The sequence below is a fragment of the Tauraco erythrolophus genome, chromosome 15, assembly GCF_009769465.1.
Source record: "Tauraco erythrolophus isolate bTauEry1 chromosome 15, bTauEry1.pri, whole genome shotgun sequence".
Classification (NCBI taxonomy): Eukaryota; Metazoa; Chordata; class Aves; order Musophagiformes; family Musophagidae; genus Tauraco; species Tauraco erythrolophus.
Window position 1 is genome coordinate 1,292,776 of NC_141479.1, and position 10,361 is coordinate 1,303,136.

At 45.7% G+C, this 10,361-nt stretch overlaps 1 protein-coding gene across 5 annotated transcripts in view; it reads left to right on the plus strand.

The window, feature by feature from the left end:
- The window catches only part of CTCF (CCCTC-binding factor), a 35,367-nt gene extending 25,006 nt beyond the window's left edge, over nucleotides 1-10,361 (plus strand). For all 5 annotated transcript variants that reach the window (XM_086620994.1, XM_086620995.1, XM_086620997.1 and 2 more), the window contains 8 exons: nucleotides 372-505; nucleotides 2,407-2,527; nucleotides 3,362-3,511; nucleotides 4,906-5,066; nucleotides 6,055-6,237; nucleotides 6,603-6,738; nucleotides 8,126-8,293; nucleotides 9,697-10,361. In XM_086620994.1, the coding sequence (XP_086477120.1) occupies nucleotides 372-505; nucleotides 2,407-2,527; nucleotides 3,362-3,511; nucleotides 4,906-5,066; nucleotides 6,055-6,237; nucleotides 6,603-6,738; nucleotides 8,126-8,293; nucleotides 9,697-9,878 (1,235 nt within the window). In that variant the 3' untranslated portion in view covers nucleotides 9,879-10,361. The remainder of the gene's footprint in view (nucleotides 1-371; nucleotides 506-2,406; nucleotides 2,528-3,361; nucleotides 3,512-4,905; nucleotides 5,067-6,054; nucleotides 6,238-6,602; nucleotides 6,739-8,125; nucleotides 8,294-9,696) is intronic.

Consider the following 10,361-nt stretch of genomic DNA (forward strand, 5'->3'; position numbering starts at 1 on the left):
TATAGAACTACAGGTAATTGAACTGTAAATAAGCTTTTTATGACCTTTCTGCCAAAAAAAGTGTCATATCTCTTATTTTTTCTGCCTACCTACACTGTGGATGGTTTTAAATTTGTAAATAATCAGGTGATACAAAAATAAGGGTGTTTTTCTCATTGAAGATATATTAATTCTCTAAGGCCTTCAGTCCATTAGTTACGTGTGTGAAAGTTGAGACTCCTGTGTACTTCTTGCTGCTCTAACCTAATCTTTGAAACATGAAAGCAATGTTGTTAATTCACTTAACATGGAACAGCTATTATTAGTATTTTTTTTTCTTTTGCCACTAAATCTGAATGTCATCCTCTTCCCGTTCTGCTGCCAACGCTTAGGTACTCGCCCTCACAAGTGCCCAGACTGCGACATGGCCTTCGTGACCAGCGGGGAGTTGGTTCGGCATCGCCGCTACAAACATACCCATGAGAAACCGTTCAAGTGTTCCATGTGTGACTACGCCAGCGTGGAGGTACGGCAGCTCGTTGTCACGGCGCCGAACGCGTCCTCCCGCGCTCCGGAGCTTGCCCACCATCTGTTAGAATCTCTCTTCTCAGGCGTTTCCTCTCTGGCCGTTTGTTTAAAAGGCTCTTGAGCAAAAAAAAAATAGTTAGGGATCGGGTCTGTTCTTGGAAGCAAACGGTGGGGTTTCCTCAATTAATGAGAAAACAGTTTGAGAGCGTTTTTGCACAGAAATCCTAGGTGATACCCGTTTCCTCTTCGGAGACGATAGTTGTTGTCACTGTTTCTTCAGTTATTTGGCCTTTAAGGAACCACAGGGCTCCATGTTGAAGGAGGCAGCCATCTCCTGCTGCAGAAGGATGTACTTTCAGACGACAGGTGCCTTCCCAATTTAGAGATGTGCATTCTGCACGTTATCTGTTTGTGCCGTGAAGGTGACTGTAGCCAAAACTAATGAGCCTTTGCCTAAATGTCCCCACATAAGAAGGACATGGACCGGTTGGAGAGGGTCCAGAGGAGGGCCACAAAGATAAGAGGGCTGGAGCGCCTTTCCTATGAGGACAGGCTGAAAGAGTTGAGGCTGTTCAGCCTGGAGAAGAGGAGGCTCCGGGGTGACCTTATAGTGGTCTTCCAGTACCTCAAGGGGATGAGGAGATGGGGAGAGGCTGTTCAGGAGGGCCAGTTGTGATAGGACAAGGGGTAATGGTTTTAAAATAGAGGGAGGTAGATTCAGATTGGATATTAGGAAAAAATTTTTTACCATGAGAGTTGTAGAACACTGGAACAGGTTGCCCAGAGAGGTGGTGGATGCTCCATCCCTGGAGACGTTCAAGGCCAGGTTGGACGAGGCCCTGAGCAACCTGATCTAGTTGGAGATATCCCTGTTCCTTGCAGGTGGGTTGGACTAGATGACCTTTGAAGGTCCCTTCCAGCCCTAACCATTCTATAATTCTAAATATTAGTGAAAAGCAGCTTTGCTAATACTGGATGATTGTCTAATTTGCTCAAGCAAATTAAGCTTCCTTGAATGCCCTCCCCTATGCAGTGCTACAGGACAGCTTTTACGTTGTGGTAGGAAATTAGAGCAAGATCATAAGCAACATAATCTTACAAAAATGGGATGTCTGCAGTGGAAGAAGGTTACAGTGGGAAAGCTTGAGTTGGGGTTTCAGGGTGTTTTTTTTTGCCTTCCCACACTGTGGCTGCGGTGCTGTAATTCCAGGCCCTGTGGTTTGAGTGCTGAATGAATTGTGTTGCAGTGGTTTTTGTAGTATGAATTAGGAAAGAATAACTGAGTTGGTCCTTATTTGAGGTCGTGCTGTGTTTTGTAGACATAGGTTGGTGATTAAGCAGCGTGGTCGGGCTGGAGGAGAGAATGCCGTAACGTTTGTGTTCATGCTGACCTTTGAGCTGGGTTTGTACCTTCTAAGTAAAAACAGGAGAGGAAAGGAATTAAGTCAGCTTCTTGATTGTAGAACTAGATTTTTGTTGTTATTAGGAAGAAATGGATTTATTTTATCTCACAGTAACTGGAGAGGGCTCAAAGCACCCCGTGGAGAAAAATACACAGTACAGGGGCCATTAACACCCCACAATGTTCCTTGGGTGCATGCTTTTCCAGAACACTTTCTTGTGTCTCTCCAGGATACTTTCCAATTTTAGCGTGTCTTCAGATGCCGAGGTGGTCGGTAAGAGTAAGGTGAGCGCGAGACTCTAAATCAGGCTGTGCTGGATGTGGGAACAAGCATCGAGCAAGACTGGAAATGAGGCTGGCATGGAAACGTGCTTGTCAGCTTTAGTGGCAAGATAAAAATAAAAATAGGCTGCCTTAAACTCTTGACTGATTTCTTGTACTTTTGGCAACCCGACCTGCTCGTCTGTGCTAACTTCAGTCTCGTTCTTGACGTCCAGGTTAGCAAATTGAAACGCCACATTCGCTCTCACACCGGAGAGCGTCCGTTCCAGTGCAGCTTGTGCAGCTACGCCAGCAGGGATACCTACAAACTGAAGAGGCACATGAGGACCCACTCCGGTATTGACACCGTATTTTTAGCGTGTTATGTTTTAGTGTCAGAGTGCTGAGGCTGTGTACAGTGTGTGCTAACAAACAGCAAAAGAAATATTATTTTGTTGTTTGATATAAAAGCTTTATAGAGTCTGTAGCTGAAGAGAATGCACCGTGATTTCTAAAGGGTAGTAAATTCATAACCTTCTAGTGTTTGCTGCACTGAGAAACGAGCTTGGCAGGTTCTGATTTCCAGTTTGACTGTGAGGTGATAAAATACAGACACTTCTAGTATGAACAGAAGAAACTTTTTATCAGTTGAAGGGTGTAGCCATTTACAGTTTCATGCTTGAGTGTAGTTGCAAGAGCATCTCATGCATGCTAGTCTGTAAAGATCCTAAATTTTTTTCTTCAATAGAAATAGGGATGGTTTTAGCACAGAATGCTACTCAAGTGCCAAATGAATCATATTGCTAAAATTGAAGGGAAGAAAAATTCCCTTGCCATGTATACATGAGCATTCAGAACCCCCACCCCCCCTCAAAAAAAAAAATCTGATGCCACTTGCTGTCTTTTGGCAGCCTGCATGTAGGTCTTCCATGTGTTTCTCAGAGTAAGGATAATAATTTAACTCATTTGTTTAAAGGTTGAACTGGAGTCTCTTTGTAGAAGGATGTGTACTGGAGGTGAAACTTGTAGAGAAAGGGATGTTACTGGGCTCTTTCTGGAGTTAGTGTTTCTGTCAAATAGCTGTCTGTTGCAAGTTTCTTGGGAGGTTGTTTTGTTTGGGGCTTCTTGGTGAGATTTCTTTATAATAAAAGTACTTGTTGTGCTTATTTTTTTTTACTTCTGCTACTGAAGGAGAGAAGCCATATGAATGTTACATCTGCCATGCTCGCTTCACTCAGAGTGGTACCATGAAGATGCACATTTTGCAGAAGCACACGGAGAACGTGGCCAAATTTCACTGCCCTCACTGTGATACCGTTATAGCGAGAAAGAGTGACCTGGGTATGTATCTCACAAAAGTTGCCATTTGGTGAAGATTGTACAAAACGTTTCCCAGAATTACAGGTCACATAACTCGACTGCTGTCTCTTTTTTTTTTTTTTTAACCTAATACTTCTGGTAACTGTGCAACACAAAGCACAGACTTCGATGTGTGACTGATAATACACACTTTCAGCTTACAATAGCTGTTGCAAACTGTAAGAATTTTCAGTTTCTTTTCATTATTTGAAAATATAGCATGTTTTCCAAGCATACTGGGCAAGTTACTGTTTTCAGGCCCATAGATGCAAGACATTTATTGAACTTGGACTGAGATTACAGCTGCATATGGATTGGGGTCTGAAAAGCCAAAAGATCACTTGGCTGGGCCTCCTGCACGTTGGAGGTTAAGTTTCGTGCAGAGATATTTTCATCAACCCAAAAGGTTTGAATTAGACCAAATGGTTTAATTTTCCAGGATGTGGAGCTGTGTGCCACAGACAAGGTAGGAGACAGAGTTTGTCACAAAAGCCTCAAGTCCTTGCAGTAGAAGAGCCTTGATCTAGTGAGCAGTACCCAGTGTGATTCCAGCAAGCAAGATCTCTTACGTTCTACAAGAAGGTGAAAAATAATATCGCACCCAGAGCAGCTGAGGAGAAGGAAGAAGCCACGATTTGGCAGAACTTTCTGTCTGCAAACAGAATATCACCCAAGTAATGGGAAGGCAGGCTCCCTTCCAACAAAGCCAAGTGTAAAGTGCTGCAGTGAGAGGCAGTTTGGGAGGATGGCAGTCAGCTGGTGTCGGGAGCAAGCGAGCTGACTTACAAGAGAGGAAAAACGATGTTAGCTGTGAAGAATTTTTCTCTAATAATGCTTTAGTCTGCCCTAAGCTACCTCGTGCAGCTGTGGTACACTCTTAGTTGGAGGGTTTTTAAAGAAGTGACTAAAACCTCTGTTGGGGATTATCTGTGGGTATCCCTGTTGCCTTCCAGCCCTGTCACTCTGACTTCTAATCCTGCAGAAAATCCTGTTTTCCCCCAGTATATTACCTGGCTTCTGGCTGTATCCAGGCAAATCAGAGTAATCTTAAACGTAACAGTCCACAACGCACTTTAGTTTGACAATTAGACGTTACCAAATGCAAGTCAGCAGAGGTTGTGACTAATAACCAAATCTAGAATCCCATTAAAAAACTTGGAGTTTTTTCTGCAAGACCTTTCTGTCTAGAAGTTGTTCTAGTTGCTTTTAGTTACGAGTCTTTTAGGCTTTTCTTTGAATCCTGAATTAACTATTTCACTTTTTTGGCTTGAGCTCAAGAGCACATGAAGGGAAGGTGGCTGAGGGGACAGAGTAGGCTAGTCTGTCATGTTTGGGAAGCCATGGTGATAAAAGCCTGCGATTCTTCTGCTCCTTAGGTGTGCATTTGCGAAAGCAGCATTCCTACATCGAACAGGGCAAGAAGTGTCGCTACTGTGACGCTGTGTTTCACGAGCGCTATGCCCTCATACAGCATCAAAAGTCTCACAAGAATGAGAAGCGCTTCAAGTGTGACCAGTGCGATTACGCCTGCAGACAGGTAAGCTGGTGGGACTGGCACCCCTTCCGAGCCTTCACAGGAGGTGGAAATCTCAGCTGTTGAGTTTGACCAGCTGTCAAGATCAAATGAGCTCTCTGAATCTTTCGAGGGGTGTGAAGGAAAGTTCAGTGGCCTTTGCTTCTTGATAGTGAAGTGCTCCCTTGCAGAGAGAACCTTCTGTGTCACAGCCTTGATGTATCTGTTGCGTGTATCAAGAATAGTGTGACCAGCAGGAGCAGGGAAGTGATCCTGCCCCTGTACTTGGCACTGGTGAGGCCACACCTGGAATATTGTGCCCAGTTTGGGCCCCTCGCTTTAAGAGAGATATTGAGCTCCTGGAGCGAGTCCAAAGAAGGGCGACTAAACTGGTCAAGGGGCTGGAAAATAAAACTTATGAGGAGCGGCTGAGGGAGTTGGGGCTGTTTAGACTGGAGAAGAGGAGGCTGAGGGGAGACCTGATTACGGCCTATAAATACTTGAGAAAAGATGGTGGGGAGGTGGGGGAAGGGCTCTTTACATTAGTGATGGGTGATAGAACAAGAGGAAATGGGCATAAGCTTAGTCAGGGGAGATTCAGGTTGGATGTTAGGAAGTATTTCTTCTCTGAAAGGGTTGTCAGCCACTGGAATAGGCTGCCCAGGGAGGTGGTTGAGTCCCCATCCCTGGATGTGTTTAAGAATAGGGTGGATGATCTACTTGAGGATATGGTTTAATGGGGATTAGGGATGGTTGGACTCGATGATCTCTAAGGTCTTTTCCAACCTAGAAACCTATGAATCTATGAAAGGGGTAAGAGTCCATATAGGGTGGAAGTAGCTGGGACTGAATATGCCATCAGTCAAGACGTTCTCAGCTTCCTGTGGAATCATCCGTTCCTTGATATTAAAGATAAAGTTTTGGTGTCTTTTTAGCTGCAAATTTGCTCTTCTGTATCCATATGTCTGAGTAGTTCTCAAGTTCCTTTTCCTGTCTTGCTTGTCGCCATCAGGAGCGGCACATGGTCATGCATAAACGGACCCACACTGGAGAAAAGCCTTACGCCTGCAGCCATTGCGATAAAACCTTCCGTCAGAAACAGCTCCTCGACATGCACTTCAAACGATACCACGATCCCAACTTTGTCCCTGCTGCCTTTGTCTGTTCCAAGTGTGGCAAAACATTCACTCGCAGGGTGAGGGAATACAGGCGTTCGAATTGGGGGGTTTTGGGGTGGAATGGTGTGTGAAGTACAGGGCGCAATATTGATCTTTTAAATAGAGCACTTCTTTCGGAGAGGAAAAGAGGGTGGGGGGAGAGCTGGTATAATTCAGAATTAGTACTAGCACATATTAGCATTGACATCATGAGCAATGTGAAAATGCAACTTTTATTCGTAAAGTTAATGAAATTTACCTGTTTGCCTTAAATACTCTTCCTTTAAGAAAAAAAATACCTAGGTTACCAGAAGCGTGTTTGAAAATAGAGCCAGAATATCTGATCTTGAATTCAATGCATGTTGTGGTTTTTTTGTTGTGTTTTTTCTCTTCTGCTGGGTAGAACACGATGGCCAGACATGCTGATAACTGCTCTGGCCTAGATGGTGGGGAAGGAGAGAACGGAGGAGAGACAAAGAAAGGCAAACGTGGCCGGAAGAGAAAGATGCGGTCTAAGAAAGAAGATTCCTCTGATAGCGGTAAGAAACAGCTCAGTACGTTCTGAGAGTGACAGACTGGGATTCACTGCGTGTTGGCTCTTAGCTTGCTGGTTCTGCTAGCACTCAAAAGACTTTTTATCTCGTTGGCAAGCAAAAAATGATAGATAGTACATGGCCAAGAGCAGAGGTGACTGCCCATGAGATATGGTGTAGATTCTGCTGTCCTGGGCCTGTTCCAAGACAGAGTGGCTGAAAAACAACAAACCACTGACACCCCTTGGCTGGGCTGTGCAGTTCCTGTCCTGCCCGCTCTTCTGCGCGTGAAATCCTTGGGTAATGGTTTCAGTGTCCCAGAAGAAACTCTGTGTTTGTGGTGCGCTGCTATGAAATGGTAGGTGCTCCACCACCATGGGACAGCCTGTGGCATGTCCACACAGTCCTGCTGCTGAATGGCTTGGCTGCTGCTTTGCGGAGAGGCTGGCAGCGTCCAAGAGAGTGGTGGGGATAGTGCTGGCCATCTGTGGAGTGTTGGGAAGGGCCTGCTGAGACAAGTGAAGGGTCAAGGAGCTGGTGGTGTCTTCCACTTCATGGGTACGTGTGCTGGTATTGAGAAGATGGCTTTGGAGGGGCTCTGACTTCCTCAACGACGTGCCAGAAGATGGGTTAGGTGCAATTTGTAATAGGGTGGCTACTGTCTGTAAGCTTCTCCAGAACAGAGAGATGGCAAACTGTTGCAGTAGATAGTGATCACCATGTGATGCTTAGTCCTCACCAAATCACCTCAGCCCCTCCCCTAAGCATCCCATAAGTAGACCTGTGTGGTCCAAAACTGCCTTTCCCCTGCATCCCATTATGTATCCCACCCGCAGCCAGCAATTCCCCCATACCCTTTAGTCTGAAAGGTGATCTGGAGAGCTGCTCCTGATGACTCCTCCTGGTGGGCTTCACACCTGGGTGCTGGGGCTGATGGCTCTCCTGGGAGTGGCCCAGATGAGATGTTCTTCAGAAGTCATTGACTTGGCTTCCCACCTTCCACTGTGTGCCCTTGTGCTCCTCTGGGTTGTGCAGGTGGGACTTTGAGGGGCTGATGGATCCTCTGATGGCCCTGGGAGTAGCCCAGCAGTGTGTTACTAGGTCCTCCTGCCTCCATGGTCTCTCTGAGCTCCTTTGTGGATGTGCAGGAGGAGCTTTTATCGCATAGCCTAACACAATTATGGTTCTTTTTGCTTTCTGAAAGACAACTTATTCTCTCTAATGTGGGGGCACCAGACTAGCAATCTGTGCCACCAGCTTTTCAAAAGGCCTTGTTTGCCTTCTTTCTCATCAGAGTTGACTCCTTTGGGATGAGGATTTGATGGTGGTTCCCTGTAGATGTGTTTCATTCTTATTTAAACTGAAGACTTACATGATACAATGTTCCTTACAGAGGAAAATGCTGAACCAGATTTGGATGATAATGAAGATGAGGAGGAGACAGCAGTAGAAATTGAGGCTGAGCCAGAAGTCGAGCAAGAGGCTCCTGCACCACCTCCCAGTAAGAAACGAAGAGGAAGACCACCCGGCAAAGCTGCCACCCAACCAAAACAATCCCAGCGTAAGTCACTAATTGAAGCTTATGTTACACTGCTTGCTCGAGCTGCTTTTTCCTTGGATTTGGCAGTTCTTGTAGGAGAACTGCTCCCCTCAAGTGAGCTCATTTAAAAAGCAGACAACTGTACTTGTCTCTAGTTTGATAAGAGACTCACCTTTTGTGTGAAGTTTGCTGGCAAGGGTTTCCTGGTCATGAGGGACTGTAGCCACTTCAGACAGTGCTAAGAGGAGAGGACGTTATTTTTTCCGTAGTATTATTCCATTTCACAGATGAGTGAACTGCTCGCTTTGTTCTGCACCAGTTATGGTGTCTCTACTGGTGAACAGTTCCTGGTAGAGCAGGTGTTGGTACAATCCTTGTGGTGTTCTGACCTGCGTAGGTGTTACCCCAAACGAACGTGCTTCAGGCCCGTAGTTCTGAGCGTAGCGTCAGTGCAGATGTTGTTTCAACTCTACAGTTTTGTCCTTAAGAATAGAAATCGGGAACTGTGCAAAGTCTAAGTAAATAAAGTCTAAGAACGAAGCAGGAAGGGGAGATTTGTTCCTTCAGGGGGTGATGGCAAGCATGGCCTGTGTCCTTCCAGGAATTACAGCCCATGGAACCAATCTTTTTATGCTGAATTCATCACTAGCTACACTGGATTCCGCTGAACTTGAAGCTTTGCTTTACGCCCGTACATGGATATGATCTTGTCTGATTACAAAATTCTTTTTTTGAATAATGTCTTAATATCAAAAGGCTTATCGGAACTATTGTGATGGTGGCACGTCTTCATGCAGGGGCAAGGAAATAAATCATAGAGTGGTTTGGGTTGGAAGGGACCTCAAAGATCACCCAGTTCCAACTCCCCTGCCATGGGCAGGGACACCCTCCACTATACCAGGTTGCTCAAAGCCCCATCCAACCTGGCCTTGAACACTGCCAGGGATGGGGCAGCCACAGCTTCTCTGGGCAACCTGTGCCAGTGCCTCACCATCCTCATTGTAAACAATTTCTTCCTTAGATCTCATCGAAATCCCCCCTCTTTCAGTTTAAAGCCATTGCCCCGTGTCCTGTCACTACACACCCTTGTCCAAAGCCCCTTTCCAGCTTTTTTGTAGCCCCTTTAGGCACTGGAAGGTGCTGGTAGGTCTCCTGGAGCCTTCTCTTCTCCAGGCTGAACAAGCCCAACTCTCTCAGCCTGTCTCCATAGCAGAGGTGCTCCAGCCCTAGATGCTCCATACTTGGATGAATGAGGCAGGTTGAATCGCTCCCCGCTAACGTGGGAACGTGAGTTGTGGGCCCCACCTTCGCTTTCCATGGAAGATTCTACCAGAAAGTTACCTGGTGAGGTGTTCAGGCCAGCTGTGGAACCAGTAAAAAAACCTGTTGTTTTCCCCCTCCTCCTTTGTTTTGTGCCCTTGTAGCTGCAGCAATCATTCAGGTTGAAGACCAGAACACTGGTGAAATTGAAAATATTATAGTAGAAGTAAAGAAAGAACCTGATGCGGAAACAGTAGAGGAAGAGGAGGAAGCTCAGCCTGCTGTAGTGGAAGCTCCCAATGGAGACCTCACTCCTGAGATGATTCTCAGCATGATGGACCGGTGATGGAGGAGGACCACGCTGGCTGACTGAACTGGCCTGGGCTGTGTTTAAGCGGCTCAAATCTATTTTTCCTTTTACCTTTTTTTCTTGGCTTTGGGAAATGCATCATTTTAGACCATTTTACCAAACATACTGGGAAATAAAACTTCAAAATGATGTTAGAATGTGATTTAACTAGAACTTGCTGTTTTATGTTAGCATTACAGGATCTTGGAACATTAGGAAATATTTTGGAGTCCTTGAGGGTTTCCTGCGAGATGCTTGACTGAGTTTTGCTCCGAACCGCATTGTAAAGCTGGTCCCAGGGCCGTGTTTACGTGCACGGAGTTTTAATATTAAAAAAAAAAAATGGAAACCTTGACTGGAGTAGGTGGAAAACCGCTCTCCGGACTTGCCCTTCCACTTCCCAGAGTCCTTGAGCCTCCTCTCTCAGTAGTGTTTTTAACTGTAAATGCAGACTTGGGAGGGTTCTAGACTTTTAAAATG